The sequence below is a fragment of the Emiliania huxleyi genome, assembly GCF_000372725.1.
Source record: "Emiliania huxleyi CCMP1516 chromosome Unknown EMIHUscaffold_186, whole genome shotgun sequence".
Taxonomy (NCBI): domain Eukaryota; phylum Haptophyta; order Isochrysidales; family Noelaerhabdaceae; genus Emiliania; species Emiliania huxleyi.
Genome location: NW_005200730.1, coordinates 137,439 through 153,978, shown reverse-complemented (window position 1 = coordinate 153,978; position 16,540 = coordinate 137,439). Strand labels below are relative to the sequence as shown.

The 16,540-nt window shown below is 68.2% G+C and overlaps 6 protein-coding genes across 6 annotated transcripts; 3 read left to right on the top strand and 3 right to left on the bottom strand.

Annotated features, from left to right (window-relative positions):
• Positions 1-1,355: 1,355 nt before the first annotated feature.
• Positions 1,356-3,545, top strand: EMIHUDRAFT_113314 (hypothetical protein; the record flags this gene model as incomplete). The annotated part of the gene is made up of 2 exons (XM_005782781.1): positions 1,356-2,150; positions 2,277-3,545. The coding sequence occupies 2 exons, from the start codon at positions 1,356-1,358 to the stop codon at positions 3,543-3,545; spliced, it is 2,064 nt and encodes a 687-aa protein (XP_005782838.1).
• Positions 3,546-4,068: 523 nt separating this feature from the next.
• On the top strand, positions 4,069-6,790 carry EMIHUDRAFT_113313 (hypothetical protein; the record flags this gene model as incomplete). The annotated part of the gene is made up of 5 exons (XM_005782780.1): positions 4,069-5,275; positions 5,444-5,478; positions 5,786-5,982; positions 6,049-6,319; positions 6,533-6,790. The coding sequence occupies 5 exons, from the start codon at positions 4,069-4,071 to the stop codon at positions 6,788-6,790; spliced, it is 1,968 nt and encodes a 655-aa protein (XP_005782837.1).
• Positions 6,791-7,000: 210 nt separating this feature from the next.
• Positions 7,001-7,988, bottom strand: EMIHUDRAFT_442529 (hypothetical protein). The gene is made up of 3 exons (XM_005782779.1): positions 7,831-7,988; positions 7,491-7,629; positions 7,001-7,356 (listed from the first exon to the last, which is right to left on the bottom strand). The coding sequence occupies exons 1-3, from the start codon at positions 7,963-7,965 to the stop codon at positions 7,286-7,288; spliced, it is 345 nt and encodes a 114-aa protein (XP_005782836.1). The 5' UTR covers positions 7,966-7,988; the 3' UTR covers positions 7,001-7,285.
• Positions 7,989-8,360: 372 nt separating this feature from the next.
• Positions 8,361-9,212, bottom strand: EMIHUDRAFT_232926 (hypothetical protein; the record flags this gene model as incomplete). Its single annotated transcript, XM_005782778.1, has 1 exon — positions 8,361-9,212. One exon carries the CDS (start codon positions 9,210-9,212, stop codon positions 8,361-8,363), a length of 852 nt encoding a protein of 283 aa, XP_005782835.1.
• A 264-nt stretch (positions 9,213-9,476) lies between these two features.
• Positions 9,477-14,516, top strand: EMIHUDRAFT_113311 (hypothetical protein; the record flags this gene model as incomplete). Its single annotated transcript, XM_005782777.1, has 5 exons — positions 9,477-11,742; positions 12,830-13,170; positions 13,226-13,342; positions 14,141-14,332; positions 14,454-14,516. 5 exons carry the CDS (start codon positions 9,477-9,479, stop codon positions 14,514-14,516), a joined length of 2,979 nt encoding a protein of 992 aa, XP_005782834.1.
• A 541-nt stretch (positions 14,517-15,057) lies between these two features.
• Positions 15,058-16,333, bottom strand: EMIHUDRAFT_232924 (hypothetical protein; the record flags this gene model as incomplete). Its single annotated transcript, XM_005782776.1, has 2 exons — positions 15,058-15,088; positions 15,927-16,333. The coding sequence occupies 2 exons, from the start codon at positions 16,331-16,333 to the stop codon at positions 15,058-15,060; spliced, it is 438 nt and encodes a 145-aa protein (XP_005782833.1).
• Between the last annotated feature and the right edge of the window lie 207 nt (positions 16,334-16,540).

Below are 16,540 nucleotides of genomic sequence, written 5' to 3'. Positions count from 1 at the left end.
ACAGCGGGCTCGGGCTCACTGAAGGGGAGCAGCGCACTGATGGCGACCCACTGCGGAATCTGGACCCACGACGGTTGCATCCCCGGAGGAGGAGGGGGCAGCTGGAGGAAGGCTGGATTGCCCACCACAGACCACGGAATGAAGCGCAGGGTAGAGCCTACCACTGTTGAGTCGACGGGTATCACCAGTGGCTTTGCGGGATCGGGGTGCTGCTCGGCCGGAATGCTGAGCTCGGCGGCAGTGAGGTCCGGCATCGCAGCGCCAGTCGTCTCGTCGAGGGCTACCTCTCGACTCTACTCCCGTGTCACAACAACGAGGCACGAGAGCGTGCACGACAGAGCGACGGCGCAGCGTACCGCCGTCCAGCTAAAAAGCGGCGGCCGACGGTTGCTGCGCAAAGTGATCAGTTCTAAAATAGGTGCCGGGGCCCAACGGATAGATGAATCCGGGGCACCCTCCGCTCGAATCCCTGGCCGGGGGTTCGAGGTGGCCCCCACCCTGGGGCCTCCCATCAAAGGGACTGCGGCAGAAGACGCCCAATCTTGCACAAGTGCAAGAACCATACAGGCAGAAGAGAGCGACGCGACAGAGGAAGAAGTAACAAGGGACAGAACAACGAGAGTGGGACGACCGCGAGGTGGCATGAAGGTTGCAGCGAGAATCGGCGAGAGACTGCGAAGAGAGATAGGAAGAGGCAGACTCCCTAGGGTGGGCGACGGCTACAGTGGGTTGCGGGCATTAAGAAAACGTACCATTAAGAAACCCTACCAAGCGATTTCCGCAAAAATCTAAGAAACCACGGCGCGCCGCAGGCGCGGCCCCGAGAAAAGGCCAGACACGAGTGTGAACGGGAGGCCCAGCTCAAAATTTCTCTTCGCCTGCGGCGCGCGCACTTGTCACTTTCCAAGTCTGCGGTGTTCTGAGTGGATGGAGTGAATGGAGGCAGTGTGTGCGTCTTCCCGTCATCCAGTATCCAGACAGAGAGCCGACTCGGCGGCAGACTCTGGCATCGCCCTCGCGGACCGCAGCTTACCTCTTACCTAAAAAATCCTTCGGGCCGGCGCTCTGGCTTGAGTGCCCCGGCCGGAGCTAAGAAACCACGGCGTGGGGTGGATGAGGGCTGTGGAAAGGCTTAGAAACGGCGGCGTGCCGCGAAATCCTGTTTTCTTAATGCCCGCAACCCACTGTAGCGCATCACACACCTCTCCTTAAAATCCCTGTGTGGTGGCGCACACTCACACCACACACACAAACAGGCTCACAAGACACACAGCGCGGGCTGCCACACACCCAGAGAGAAAAACGGGAAAAAGAAAAAGCGCACAAGAGCAGTCTCGCCCCGCTGCTCGCTCTTCATGCCGCTTTTTCGCACGCCGCCGCTGGCGCCACTCGAGAGCAACGACTGCTCTCCCCTCTCAGCGTTGGCGGCGGTGAAGGCGGAGGCGCGCGTGATGGCGGAGGCGGAGGGTCTGCGATTGCACCTCTCCAGCGGCACCAGCACTGGCTACAAGGGTGTCTACAAACGATCTGGCCGGTTTGAGGCCGTGTTCATTGGCGTCAGGGGCGACATCCACGTTGGTGTCTTTGACACAGCTCTGACGGCGGCAGTGGCATATGCGCGGGCTTGCGTGGCGGCGGCGGAGGCGGAGGCGGCGGTGGCGGCGGCGGCGGCGCAGCCGGTGTCGGAGGCGGACGGTCTTCGCTTGCACCTGTTCGACAAGAACCCGACCGGTTACAAGGGCGTGCGCACAAGCGACTCTGGCCGCTTCGAGGCGCGGCGAAAGGTGGACGGAAGGTATGTTTCCCTCGGCCACTTTGACACGGCGCTGGAGGCAGCGGTGGCGTACGCGCGGGCGGTGGCGGAGGCGGAGGCGGAGGAGAGCGGCGGCCCGGCGCCAAAGGTCGTCCTCAAGCTTGCGGGCTTCGAGGAGTGGGCGGCGGCGCGTGCGTCGCGCGCGAAGCCCAAGGCGAAGCCCAAGGCGAGCCCCAAGGCGAAGGAGTCGCCAAAGGCGCGCATGTTTGCGAACGTCCGGGACGCCGCAGTGCCGGTCGCAGTGCCGAGCGGCGGTCTCCCGGCTCTGCGGGCCACCACGCGGGCGCGCCTCTGGACCTTCCCGGCGCTCGGGCACCGCTTCGGCCCGCCCGAGCAGGTCTGCGCAAGGGCCTGGCCGCCGCGCGTCGGCAGCGGGTCAGCGCTGGTCGACGAGCAGCTGTGGGAGGGGGCGCATGCCGCGGGCTGGCGCCTCCGTGAGAGGTGGTACCCCCCCTCCCTCGAGGCAGCGAGGGTGCTCGTCAGCCCGGCCGGCGAGCCCTTCCGCACGGCTGCCGCTGCGGCCGAGGCCGGCCGCGTGGAGGTCGAGACGGTGGCGGAGGAGGCGGAGGCGGCTGGCGAGGCGGAGGGCGAGGAGGAGGAGGAGGAGGAGGAGGCGGAGGCGGCTGGCGAGGCGGAGGGCGAGGAGGAGGAGGAGGAGGCGGAGGCGGAGGCGGCTGGCGAGGCGGAGGGCGAGGAGGAGGAGGAGGAGGAGGAGGCGGAGGCGGAGGCGGCGGGCTCAGCGGACAACACTACCGCCTCGCCGCAACAGACGCCGCCTCCGCCGCACAGGGAGGCTGCACCCGCCGCGCCGCTCGTGACAGAGGCGGAGGGGCTGCGCTTGCACCTCTCGAGCAGCAACAGCACCGGGTACAAGGGCGTGTGGGAGGGAGGGAGGTACTCCTGCCGCTTTTGCGGCGCTGGCAAGCTGCAGCCTGCCTCCAAGTGCCCCTGCTACGGAGGCCGTTCGCTCGCGGCGGAGGAGGAAGGGGAGGCGGAGGCGGAGCCGGGGGAGGCTGTCGGGGGCCTGCAACTCCACCGGTCCAGCCGCAGCAGGACCGGTTTCAAGGGCGTGATCTGGCAAGACGGCATGGCAAAACGGCCATTCACTGCGCAGCGCTATGAGGGCAAAAGAGCCACCTACCTCGGCTCGTTCGGCACAGCGGTGGAGGCGGCGGTGGCGTACGCGCGCGCGGAGGCGGAGGCGGAGGCGGAGGCGGAGGCGGAGGCGGAGGCGGAGGCGGAGGCGGAGGCGGAGGACCCTTCCCTCCGCTGCGAGGAGGCGCCGGCGGAGCGCCGTTGCAGCAACGTGCTCGACTCCCAGGGCGGCGCGTTTGGGTGCCTGCTGCCCGCGGGCCACGCAGGCGCGCACGAGTTCGCGCAGCCGGCCAAGCGCGCGCGGAAGAGCTCGTGGAAGGCGGCGGAGGGGAGGCGGTCGGAGCCAAAGGGGCAGGGCGGCGTCTCGCGGAACGGGCCGGCGTGGACGGAGCAGGAGGGCGCGCAGCTCATGCAGCTGGTGAGCGTGCACGGCCGCAAGTGGAAGGTCATCGCCGAGTCGATACCCAACCGGACGCACGACGCGCTGAAAAACCGGTACGAGCGGCTTCTCAAGCTGACCGAGAACGGCGGCTCGCGGGCAAACGGGCACGCGGCGAGCGAGTCTGCGGACGGGAAGCAGCACATCCCGCCGGGGGCGATCTTCGTGCCCGCGTCGGCGGATGACATGAACCTGTGAGCTCGGCGAGATGCTCAACGTTCGGGTGTGGGCGTGGACTTTCCTAGCTTGTAGGAGAGTGAGCTTGCTCTCGATCGAGCATTAGGTAGCATCTCATCTCACGAGGTCGGCCCACAAAGCCAATCGAGGACCAAAAAGAATCTTAAAATACAAGCCTCTCTCACAGGGGTGCGGACTGGTGCGGACAGTGCTCAGTGGCCTGGCGAGCGTAGTCCGTAGAGGCCCCGCCCACCCAGGGTACCCCTCTCGAGGGACCCATTGGGTCTCGCCGGGGCTCTGCTCCAAGAGACCTCGAGAGAGCGTGCGTGTGCCTCTACTCGCAGGAGCGGACTGGCTTACAAACAGCTCACCAAAAGAAGAATCTACAACAAAACTCCCCTAGGCAGTTGTGCAAAAGAAGAACACCGACTCGCTCCCGACGGCTGGCGCGCCGCCCCATCGCTGCTTCAGTAGCGGACCTAGGGATCCTAACCCGCCTCTAACATCTCTATAAGGGATCCCTAGTCGCTAGTGCCGTATCCCCATGAGTTCAGTCGCGAAGCCCGCTGTTGTGTCTACACAGCGAGAGACGATCGCGACGCTCGATTCGTTCCTTCGCTGGCACCTCCACGGCGCTGGCTTCAGCCACGTCTACCTCTACTTTGACGCGCCGGAGACCGAGCCGGACGCGCTTGCGCTCGCACGCGACGAGCGGTGGGGCGGCCGCGTCACCGTTTTTGCTGCTGACGCTGCCTTCCGCCAGCGAGAGGGCTACTCAGCTCTGCCGTCCTTTGACGAGCTCGCACCGAGCGTGGAGACGCACGTGCAGTCGCGTCAGCGGCTCAACTGCGAGCACTGCCTGCGGGCGTGCGCCTCTGCGGGCGTGGACTGGCTGCTGCACGTCGACAGCGACGAGCTGTTTGTGCCGGCGGCGGGGGAGCGCGCGCCGGCTCACTTTGGCCGTTTATCTGCCCGCGGCTGCTGGCAGTTCACCTACCGAAACCTCGAGGCGGTGCCGACCGCTGCGGCGGCGGAAAGCGGCGACTGCTTTGCGCTCGTCGACCACTTCAAGCAGCACGAGGGCTCGCTGCCGGCGGCCGCGCTGGACGGGACGAGCGGCGCGGCGAAGGCGGCGCTGCAGCACTGGCTCGACCGGTCAGTGGCTCGGCTGGGCCGGCCTGCCTGGTACCTCTTCTACTCGAACGGCAAGTCGGCCGTGCGAGTCTCGTCGGCGGGCCAGTGCAGCGGCGTGCACGGGTGGGCGAGCGGCGGCGCGGAGGAGTCCACACACCGTGCTGGCGGGGGGTGGCTCACGAACCTGCAGAGGCGGCCGCCGCAGCCCTCCTCCTCGCGCCTCCTCGTCGAGGAAGAGGGGGCCGTGGTGCTGCACTACGCCTGCTGCACGCGAGTGGGCTTCGCGTCCAAGGACTGGCGCGCGCTCGGCTACCTCGACGGCGTGGGAACCTCGTGGGCACGCCGGTGGCAGCGGATGCGCGACAAGGAGGAGAGGACGGGGAGGCTGGGCGAGGGCAGCTTGGGCGAGGGCAGCTTGGGCGAGGGAAGCCTGGGCGAGGAGCACCGCGCTCTGGTCGGTCTCGCTGACTCGGAGCTGCTCGAGCGCCACGTCGAGGCGGGCGTGCTCGTAAAGGACAGCCGGGTGCGGCGGTTCCTGCGCGGCGCCGCTTCTTCGCGAGACCCGACCCCGTGCGGCGAGGGCTGCGGCGAGGGCTGCGGCAGTGGCGGAGGCGGAGGTGGAGACGGCAGCGACAGCAGCGACGACGGCAGCGACAGCAGCGACGGCGAGTCGGCCCGGCTGCGAGAGGAGGCGCACGCGCGGGGCGAGGAGGAGGAGGAGGAGGAGGAGGAGAGGAGGAGGAGAGGAGCCTCTTCCGTGAGCCCTTCCCGCACCCTTCCTGCAGGCACACGCAAGGCGCGAGCTGCGGCGGCTCCGCTGGTCCGAGGCGGGCAGCTGTTCCTAGACACTTCGCAGACACTTCGCAGACACTTCGCAGACACCTCGCAGACACCTCGCAGACACTTCCTAGACACCCCCGCTGGTCCGAGGCGGGCAGCTGTCCTTCCCTCGGATAGATGCAACCTCGTCTCGGAAGCCGGCTCGCGCCTCACCCGCAGGCGGGCCGCCGTCTCGCGTCGGAGGGCTACTGTGTCATCGACGGCTTCCTGGGCGCAGAGGCGGCCGCCAAACTCGGGGGGGGGGGGGGCTCGAATTAATTGATCATGACGAGTCAGTGAACTAACAGGCGGCCGGCGAGCTCGAGGGAGGCGTGCGCGCGCTGCGCCGCAGCGGAGGGTGTGTGTTCAAGGTGGGCAGGACGGGCGGGGGAAGGGACGGCGGAGGGACGAAGCACTGCGAGTCTGCCGTGCGAGGGGACGAGGCCGCGGTGATCGGGAGAGGCGAGGAGGCGTGCTTGCCCGGGCTGCGCCCGCTCCTGCGCAGGTGCGGGCTCCTCGCTGCGATGGCTTCTGGCCTCTGGTGCGAGCCTTGCCGCGCCCTTTCCCATAGGGAGGACGAGCTGGTCGCTGCGATGGCGGGGCCGGCCACCGAGCTGCGGTCCGTCACGTCGCGCTCTCACCCGATGTGCGCCTGCTACCCGGGCGGAGGGGCGAGGTACGTGCGCCACTTGGACAACCCGGGCGGCGCGGGCTGTAACGGGCGGCTGCTGACTTGCCTGTACTACCTCAACCCGGCCTGGCGCGGGGAGGACGGGGGGCAGCTGCGCCTCCACCGCAGGGACGGGTCTGTGGTGGACGTCGAGCCGCTCCTCGATCGGCTGGTACTCTTCTGGTCGGAGGAGGGCAACTCACTACCGTTCGCTTGTTTACTGCTCGTCTATTGAACTAGGTCGTCTTCTGGTCGGACGAGCGCACGCCGCACGAGGCAACGCCCCCCTCCATCGCCCCTCGCCCCTCGCCCCTCGCCCCTCGCCCCTCGCCCCTCGCCCCTCGCCCCTCACCCCTGGCTCTGGCCCTGCCTCCCGGTGCCTCAGGTCCTGCCCGCCTCGAGACCTCGCTGGGCGATCTCGACGTGGTACCACCGCCGCGAGGCGCAGCCGGCCCGCGAGGGGGAGGGGGAGGGGGAGGAGGTGAATATTGGCAGCGCGGGCGGCGGCCTGAGCGAGTGCAGCTTCGGCAACAGCACGGAGGAGATCGAGAGCTTCCTGCTCGCCCTGCTCGCCCTGAAGGGCGGGGAGGCGCAGCACGCGCCAAAGGCCACGCACTACCGCGAGAACCTGAGGAGCTGGTAGGAGAGGGCGAGGTAGGGCCGGAGTAAAATGGCGCGCGTGCCCCGGAGAACGAGGTGCGCCGGCGTGCCGGTCCCAGAGGCGCCCGGGGCGCCGCCGCGCACTCCGCACAGCGCCAGCGGCTGTGCCACAGCGCACAGCCACAGCAGCGCACAGTGAGCCTACCCTGAGGGCTCAGGCCCCGTGACTCAGGGGCCTGCGAGCTGCGTGCTGCGACGTTGACAAACGGTATAGTAAAAAAGCCTGCTGACGGGACGGCCACACAGCGGGGACGGCGACGCGTGTGTGCTGACAGCAGCTCGCTGTGCGACGCTGGTCATGCCACCACGAACCAACCAGCGCGGAGTGGGCTCCGCGGCTCCCACAGAAAAAACCCACATTGCGTCGCTCCTGCGCGCACTATAACGGCGTGCGCTGCCCCCTCGTCGCGGCTCGCCCGGCAGCAGACTCTAAGGCTCACAGTCCATCTACACTCCTCTATCGGTCGAGCTCTGCAGCTTACTTGGTGCGCTGCGCCCGCAGCACGCCAGACATCTCCTCGCGCTTCGCCTTCGCACGCTTGTGAGTCCCTGCGAGGCGGCCGGCAGGGCGCGTGGGCGGACCGGCGGTGGCGGAGAAGAAGGGTGTGGGGGGGGGGGGGGGCATGGTTGGACAAGGGGGTGGACAAAGGGGGGAGGGGGGGCGGAGGGGGGAAAAACCGCCCCCAGCTTGTTCTTCAGCACTTTGAGCGCACGCTTCTCCTTGCCAACCTTCAGCAGCTCCATGGTGCGCTTCTCGTACGGCGCGTAGCCCGCAACCTCGCGCACGATCTCGCGCACAAACGCAACGCGCTTGTTCAGCTTCTGCGGGGGGCGGAGAAGGGCGCGGCGTCGGCGGCCGGTGTGCGGCGCTCTCACGCGCAATGGCGGCGCCGCGGTGCGGCAGCGGTGTGGCCCATGTCGGGAACGCTTGGGCGCCGCCCCCCGTCGTCACGTCCCGCCCTCGCGGGCGCGGCGAGAGGGGCACGGCGCCGACGGGGCGACGCGGGGCAAGGTAGGTCGCACCCCCTTGCGGTACGACGGCTTGGGCTTGAGATCCCGCGAGGTGAGCACGTGGCCCTTGTCCATACCCACAGCCAGGCCCGTCTTCCGCTCACCCTTCGGGTGGCCCGTGAAGCCTGTCAACCGAACCGTGGACATGGTGCTGCAGCGTGTGGAGGCGACGGAGGCAGCAAGCCCGGTTTTCTTTTTTCATTCTATCCTAAGGTAGTTATGTGAACGCCGACTCAGGGTGTGTGGCAGCCAGCTGGCTGTGTGTCTTGTGAGCTTGTTTGTGTCTGTGTGTCGCTCGTGCGTGTCGTCATCATCTGTCCAGCGTCCACCCATACCGCGTTGGTGTCCAGTCCGAGCCTGGCTGTTCTTCACCTTTCTACCTACCTACCTACTAAGGTGAGAGGGCTTCGTCCCTTCTCTACACAACATGCACAGCATTGGCCTTTCCAGACTCTTTCCGACGTCAAAATCTCTCCCTGTACTCGGTGGGGTCTCTGCGAAGTCATCAAACACAAAAGCAGTGCGCTGTGCGGCAGATGCTGTCACCGAAAGGTGAGCCGGACGTTTCCGAGCTCGCCAAAGCAGGCCACGATGTCGTCGCCCACGGCGAAGGCCTTGGTCTTGGAGCAGGCGCCCGTGATGACGGTCTGCCCCGGCCTCAGCCGCTCGCCGCGCGACGGGAGGTGGTTGGCGAGCCAGGTGAGGCTGGCGAGGGGGGAGCCGAGCGGGACGAGGGAGGCGGCGCCAGAGGCAACCTGCGTCCCATTGATCGAGATCGTCGTCTCTACCGCCGCGAGCGCTTTTGCAGAGGGACAGCCGGCGCAGCCCACCCGCCAGCCTCGCCCGCGCACCACTGCCCCGGCGCTCTGTGCGTCGGCCGACTTTTCCAGCGCCGTCGGCTTCTCGAGCGCGTACCGCGAGCCGCAAGCCTCGATGGCGAGGAACACCTCGCCGACGGCCGCCCACACGTCCGCCTCTGAGAGCGGGAAGCAGGTCGAGGCGGGCACAGGAGTCGACCTCATGACAAAGCCAACCTCCGCCTCGACGTTGCTGTAGTTGCAGCGCGCCCGCGGCAGCGACACGCCCTCCGCCACGACGCCAAACTCGGGGCTGGCGACACCGGGCGGCGGCCCGAGCAGCAAACCCGGGAGCGCAGGCACCGGCTCGCCGCTCGGAAGCGCCGCCACGCCGGTGCCGCCCATCTTGTAGCCCACGACGCCGCCCACAGAGCCGATCGACGGGTGCTCCCGCAGCGCCTCGTGCACCGCGTACACAGAGGCGACGTCGGGCGGCGTGAAGTGGTCGCCTCGCTCAGTGATGGTCTCGCCGGTGAGCCAGGCTCGGGCGAGGCGGTCGGCGCAGGCCGCGGGGCTGAAGGACGTCGTCGATGACATATGTGCGTCAAGGCTGGCGTGTTGACCACGTAGGCCGTCGACCCGCCCCCTCCCGGAGGTCTGGGCAGAGGTCTCCCGGAGAGATGGGCGACGCACGAACCCGAGGCACAGCGCGCACCCGGCCTGCGCCGAATTCTTCTCCTTTCACGAAAGGAAGAAATTCAGGTGCTTCGTAAAGCTACCACTGAAAGGAAGAAATCGAGGCGCTGTACCCCTCCTCCCGCCACTCCCCCGGGGGGCCAGGGCTCTGAGGCGGCGCCACTCATGAGGCGTCGGTTCCTGTGTCATCTCCTCCTCGCGGCGCCGCCTGCTCGCGCGTGCACCACCATTCTTGCAGGCCGCGGCGCCACCGCCGACGGCTCCACCCTGCTCTTGCACACCGACGACGGCGGCGACCTCGACTTTCGGCTCGGCCGCACGCACCCGCGGGACGTGAGGAAGCCTTGGCCAGTGCTGCGCAAGCGGCCGCAGTACCCTCGCGAGGTGTCTGATCGCTCTCCCACATATTCGCCAGACAGCCTCGACGCGACTCTGCCCGCCGACCTCCTCGACCGCTGGCGATCGGCCGAGTGGGCTGCCAACCAGACGATCGGAAAGCTCGCGCTCGACCCGTCAATAGCGGTGCTGCTTGGCGTTGACCCAGACACAACGCGAACCTTTGGTGCCCTCGAGGGCGCGTATGCCATCGTCAATGAAAAGCAGGTGGCCATCGTCGAGAGCACCTGCGAGGTGCCTCCATTCATGTGGTCGCCCGCCCGCCCGCCCGCGACGCCGGGCCGGCCGCACGCGACGCGGCGCGACGGCGCGCTCTGGGACATGGGCGCTCTCACGCAGGTGGCGCTAGCGCTCTGCGCCACCGCTCGCTGCGCCGTCGACCTGATGGGCCACCTGGCGGTGCGGGACGGCTTCTACGGCGAGGACGGCTCCGACGCGGCAAAGCCGTTCGGAGGCGAGAACGTTATGGTGGCCGACCCCGAGGAGGGTTGGATGCTCGAGGTGTCGACTCTACCTCCCGATGTCGCCGCGGGCGCGGGGGTCGAGGGCGCGGACGGCGGCTACTCTGCCGTGTGGGTGGCCAAGCGTGTGCCTGACGGCCACTTTGCGATGGTTGCGAACCGCTTCACGATCCGCGACGTGGTCGAGGTGACTCCGGACGAGAGCACGCGGAGCACGCTCGCTTGCCGCGGGGAGGAGGTCCGCCACTCGTCCAACCTCTTCGCCCTCGCCGAGCACATCGAGAGGCACTCCCTCAACCCGATGCCCTTCGAGAGCCTGCCCGCGGGCGCGCGCAAGCTCGAGGGCGGCGGGCTGCGCGTCACCGACTGGGCGAGGACTTTTGGCTTCTTCGTCCGGCCCGACTACGCCTCGTACACAAACGGCCGCATCTGGCGCGTCCTCTCCGTGCTCGCTCCGCAGGGAGAGTGGCGCTGGCCGGCGGCGACTCCCCTCGCCAACGAGTACGCTTGGTCGCACGAGCCCTCCCGCCCGCTGACGGCCGCCGACATCCTCGCCCTCGCGCGCGACGTCTACCGAGACGTCGCCGCGCCGGGGCTCGACGTCACCCGCGGCCTGGCTTCTGGACCGCACGGCGACCCCTCGCGGTACGACGATCCGCAGTACGGCACGCCCGGCGAGGGCGGTGGCGGCCCCTTCCCGCGCGCGATCTCCATCTTCCGGACCTCCTACTCGCACCTCATCGAGCTGGGCCGCCGCGGCGGGCGGCTCGCCGGCGCGCGAGTGTGGCTCTCGCAGGGCGCCCCGCATGCCGCCGTCTACACGCCCGTCCACGTGCAGCCCGCCGCCGCCGACGCGGGGGGGAGCGTCGCCGACATGCCTGCGAGCCTGACGAGCGGGTCGCTCCACAGAGCCGATGCGCTCGACGGCGCGCCCGCGAGCACCTCCGTCTTTTGGCGGACGACGCTGCTGAACAACTGGGCGCGCGCCGTCGGCTACGACTTCGCCTGGGGCTTGATCGAGGCCGCGCAGAGGGAAGTGGAGGCTGCGACGAGGGCTGCGGCCGACCGGGCGGAGGAGGCGGCGGCGGCAGCCGGCAGCGAGGTGGAGGCGGCCAGGCTTCTCGCGGAGGCCGACAGCGCCGCTGCAGCGCTCAGCGCGCAGCGCCACCACGACCTGATCGCTGCGCTGATGACGCGGCTGCACGACGGCTACCTGATCGAGCCCCACGCGCCAAAGCTGCAGCTGACCAAGCTGTGGTACCCGAGCTGGTGGCTCGAGCGAGTCGGCTTCTACACCCAGGAGGCGGAGGCCATGCCGCCGCGAGAGGGATTGCCCCAGCGCACGAAGGAGGAGGCGCGCCCGCGCGACAGCTACCGAGCCGAGTGGCCCAAACGTGCCGCGCCCACCACCAATTTGGCGGTGTCGCCGGTGCAGAGATCGCCTGGCAGGCCCGCAGCAGCGGCAGCCGCATCAGGCTTGCCGGCGCTGACGGTGCTCGTCGCGCTGGCCTTCGCGCTCGGCACTCTTGTGGGCTCCAACATGCATCGCCGGCTCACCCCGGTCGGCAGCTTGGGTGAGCCGCTTGTGCGCGCCGAGGCCGAGGTTAGAGTGGGATTTGGAGCAGTTGATTAGTTTGTGCGTACCGCGAGTATGGCGAGGCAAGTTGTGATCGCCGGATCGTTATCGGCGTGTGAGGTTCTCGCGGTCGCGATCTCGCCTCGTGGCCAACGCCAGTTTAGCCACTGTTAGAGTAGTCCTAGTCGCCGAGCTCGAGAGCAGCGAGCGTGGTTAGCACTGGGTTAGCATATATTTAGTTTTAGAGGCAGCGGGTTGGTCAACTTGTTCGACGGATTGGCTCCGTCTTCGGATACCCATCACTGAGCCGACGATGCTACGGGTAGCCCCAGGGTGGCGCCCACCCCCATACCCTCGCGGGCACTTGCCTGCGCCCTCGCGCGCTAGCCCACGCCCTGCCCCACAAGATCTCACTCCATCCCGGCCTGCGGCATACCTCGGCGCCCCCTTGCACGGAATTTCAAAACGCCCAGGTACCCTGCTCAGACCGGCGAAGCGCCACACAGTGCCACGCAGTTCGCAGTGCCGCACAGTGCGGCGTGCGCGCGGGCGCGCGCGGGCGTGCGCGGGCAACGCGCAGGCGCAGGCAAGTGCCCGACCGAGGCGCGGGCGCGCGCGGGCGGGCGCGGGCGGGGCGCGGCGCGGGCGCGACATCGGCATGTGGATGCTGGGCACAAGAAGGGTGATCTCCGTCGCGGAAGAGCAGGCAGACAAGAAGTGAAACCCGGCCGAGGTGTGTAAAGAATTTTACCACAAAACTCCGTCGCACAACGCTGGGCACGGGACTCGCGCGCACTGGCACTAAAAGGTACACCTGTGTAAAGAAAGACTGTGCCCCCGGGTACTCTGACTGCTTCGCCTGGCAGTGCTTGCCACTGTCTCCTCGAAGCGTTTGCATGGCCACTCTGCTCCTCCTCAGCACTGCTTACTCCCTCCACCCTCTCTCACACCGTGCCCCGCGTGCGCGCTGCTGCCGAGCGGACACCCTCTGCTCGTCGGCCGCCAGCCTGCCGCCACCGCTTCGGGACGCCGACGCGTTTGCGCGCGGCGTCCTCGACTGCGACGCGACTGCTTGGTGGCGGCAGGACTCGCAGCCCTGGTGCCTCTCGCCGACGGCGTCTCCTTCAAAAGAGATGTGTCCGTCGACGTCTCGCGCAGACGGCTCACGCTCCGCGTGGCCGACAGCGACGTGGCGGTGGGCGAGCTGTGGCACGAAGTAAATGTGGACGCGTCGGACTGGTTCGTGGACGATGCGCCTGACTTTGGCGACGCGCGCTTCCTGGTGGTCGAGCTTCAGAAGCGCGAGAGCTTCGTCGACTGGGCGGCTCCGCTCAAGCCGGCGGGTGGCGGCAGCGGAGAGGAGGGTCGGAGGAGCCTCATCATCGGCGGCAAGGGCGAGGCGCAGAAGCAGGCTCCCACTCGCAATGTAGCACTCTCCTTTTTTTTCCCTCACCCGCGACTCGCCTCTCTCTCTCTTCCAGGCGACGGCGGTGCAACTCGCCTCGTACCAGCTCCTGCAGAAGCTACCCAGCGCAGTGCGGGGCGACGTGTACGCGCGCGAGGCGGCCAGCAGCGAGACGCTCTACTTTCTCGGAAAGGTCATCGCAGAGGCGACCGACGCGGCGCTCGCCCTAACGGCGCAGGAGGCGAGATGCTAGCCGAGAGATGGCCGAGGTGTAGCCGAGATGCAGCCGGGATTTAGTCCGCGCGGCGCAGGAAAGCGCCTCGAGCGCACTCACGCCTCCACTGCAGCAGCCTCTGCAGCCACTGCAACCTCTGCAGCCACCGCAGCCTCACACCATGAGCCCCGCCGCCTGCGGTGCCCCTCCACCTTGTCCGCACCGGCAAGGAGCTCGCGCGCCTCCTCCAGGACCCTTCCAGGACCCTTCCAGGACCCTTCTAGGACCCTTCCAGGACCCTTCCAGGACCCTTCCAGGACCTTCCAGACTCTTCCAGGACCTTCTAGGACCCTTCCAGGACCCTTCCAGGACCTTCTAGGACCCTTCCAGGACCCTTCCAGGACCTTCCAGACTCTTCCAGGACCTTCTAGGACCCTTCCAGGACCCTTCCAGGACCCTTCCCGCAGGTGCTCGTCAAAGAGCACGCGCGACTCTACCTGCCGTCCGTCTTCAGGACCCTCCCTGACGAGGCGAGGCAGACCCTTCCTAGACACTTCCTAGACACTCCTAGACACTTCCTAGACACTTCCTAGACACTTCCTAGACACTCCTAGACACTTCCTAGACACTTCCCTGACGAGGCGCCGCTCCGCCTCGCGCCTTGACACGGCCGTCACACACGCACACGCACACACGCACGCACACACACGCACGCACACACACCACGCACGCACGCACACGCACGCACACACACCAGGCACGCACGCACCCTCGCAGGAGATGGAGCTGTGGCTCGCGCCGGGCAACTCGGAGCTGCGCGTTGCTCAAAACGAGATCCCGCTCCACCGCTGGCGCCGCGTCGACGGGGCCGAGGGCGTGCCGGCAGCGGGCGCGTGCGGCTTCGAGCCGGAGACGGGCCCGCGTGAGGGCTGCGGCGTGCCGCAGGACATGCAGGGGAAGCCATTCGCGGTCCGGCGGGACGGAGCGGGGAGGCCTCTCGCAGCGCCGTTCGAGGCACCGCGCCCGAGTGAGTCCTCCCCGCCCTCCTGCCACTCACACCGCCCACTTCTGGCCCACGTCTCGCGCGCAGGCGAAGCTGATGGCGCCGGACGAGGTGCCAGGCGCATATGAGGCATGGCTGAGGAGCCAGTGAAGATACGTGCGCGTTCGGGTGCGCACCGTTTCGCGCGCCGTTGCACACCCCCTTGTGCATGTTGCAATTGGTATTTTGTTTACCATTTTTCAGATAATAACTTTTCAGATAGCGCGTCGTTCGGTAACCGCGGTAAGTCGAAACGAGACACACATAGAGCGTAACACTCTAAAGCCGTAACACGTACCTTCAGAGCAGCGTGTGCGAACTCGCGAGCGGTCGGATCCTTCGGCGATCGCGTCCCCCCTCGCCTGCCTCCCACATACGCGCACGCACTGACATACAGCACGAGCAGGGTGTGTGTGTGAACACACCACAAAAGTCGAAACGAGTTGTCGCGCGCAACGTCAAAAGCAATTCAAGTCGCTGACACTGTTGCGAGAGAGTTTCTCTCGCTCGTTGCGTCACTCTCGCGCGCGAGCGGTTTGATCGCTCGGGCAGTGTGAGGGCATCTCCTCGCCAACCTTTGTAACAAACTCACCCCCCGGAGGTGAAGCCCCCTCCCGCCCCACCGCTCCGCTGCCGCGCCGCGCCCAGCGGCCTAGTCCCACGCCTCGTCGCCGTACGCGTTCCTGCGCGCGCGGCGCGGCGAGGCGCTCTCCGAAGCCGCCGGCCGCCCCTGCGCCGCCACCGCCCGCTCCCGAAGCCCAACCCATGCGGACGAGGAGGCGGAAGGGTCGCGGCCGGCGGCGGCGCGCGCGCGGACATCGGCCCACGAGGAGGAGTCGCCTACCGACGGGCACACGATGACGTCTCCCGGACATGTCCCGGACATGTCCCGGACATGTCCCGGACATGTCCCTCGGTCGTGCCGACCTCTCTCCGGCTGCGCGCCGCACTCCGCCTCGTCGCCTCGCCGCTGCGCCCCTTCCCGCCTGCCGTCGCTGGGCCTCGGCTCTCCCAGCCGGAAGGCGCGCCCCTCCGCATCCTCCCTCGCCGTCCGCTGCTGCCTCCGAATCTCGTCCCACCCGCCCTCCCCCAGCCGGCCTCCCTCGCCGCCCTCGCCACCCTCCCCTCCGCCCTCCGCCGCCGCCTCGGCGACGCCCTCGCCGACTCCGTCCGCGCTGCCGCCGCGCCGCCGCACCGCCTCCCCCGGCAGCGCGGAGGGAAGCTCGAGCAGGTTCGCCCTCAGCAGGCTCAGCGCCTCCGCCCCGCCGCCCTCTCCTCCGCCCTCTCCTCCGCCCTCCGTCCCGCCCTGCTGCTGCCCGCCCTGCTGCTGCGAGAGGCTGGCGGCGAGGTTGCGGTGGATGGTGCGCACCGCCTGCCGTCCGCCCAGCTGCAGGATCCGCTCCGCCTAGGACCGGCCCCGAGAGGAAGGTGGGCGAGCCTCCCGCGAGCACCTCACCTCCCTCCCTCTCCCTCCGCCCCGCTCCTCTCTCTTCTCTCCTCGCCTGCTCGGCGAGTGGCGACGAGTCCCCGCTCGAGCGAGCCTCCGCGCCGTGCTGCAGCAGCATAGCCAGCGAAGGTGCGTGCGAGCGGAATGTGGCGAGTCCGTGGCCGACCAGCGCGCCGGTCATCCCGAGCACGATCCGCTGCGGCGTCGGCATCTTGAGCGAGCGACTGAGGAGCGAGCCGGCCAGCCCGCCCCCGAGCGCGGCGATGCCCGCCCCGCGTGACGCACGCCTCTCGCACTCCATTAGAAGCTCGCGCTCACCAGGCGTCGGCTCGTACCTCGCCGCGCGCACCCAGTAGAAGAGGGCCGCGGAAGCCTCTGCTGCCTTGCGGTCGGTGAGCGAGTTGAGCAGCCACGCGGTGCGCTCCTCTTCGCGCAGCGAGGTGCTGCTGTGTCCGTCCGGAGAGCTGAACCCGTCCATCATTGCCGAGCTGCTATGGGCTCACACGGCAGCGAATTGCCCAGGGTCGAGAGGGTGCCGCCAGCCAACAACTGGACGGGGGGGGGGGCGAACAACGCACAAAAAATGCGCGAAGGTATCCCGATAGATCATCCGGCCCGCTGGGTGCGCTTCTTAGCTCCCCGGCCCTGGATGTGAGGTTAATGACTGCACTCCAAGTGCTCCAGGACT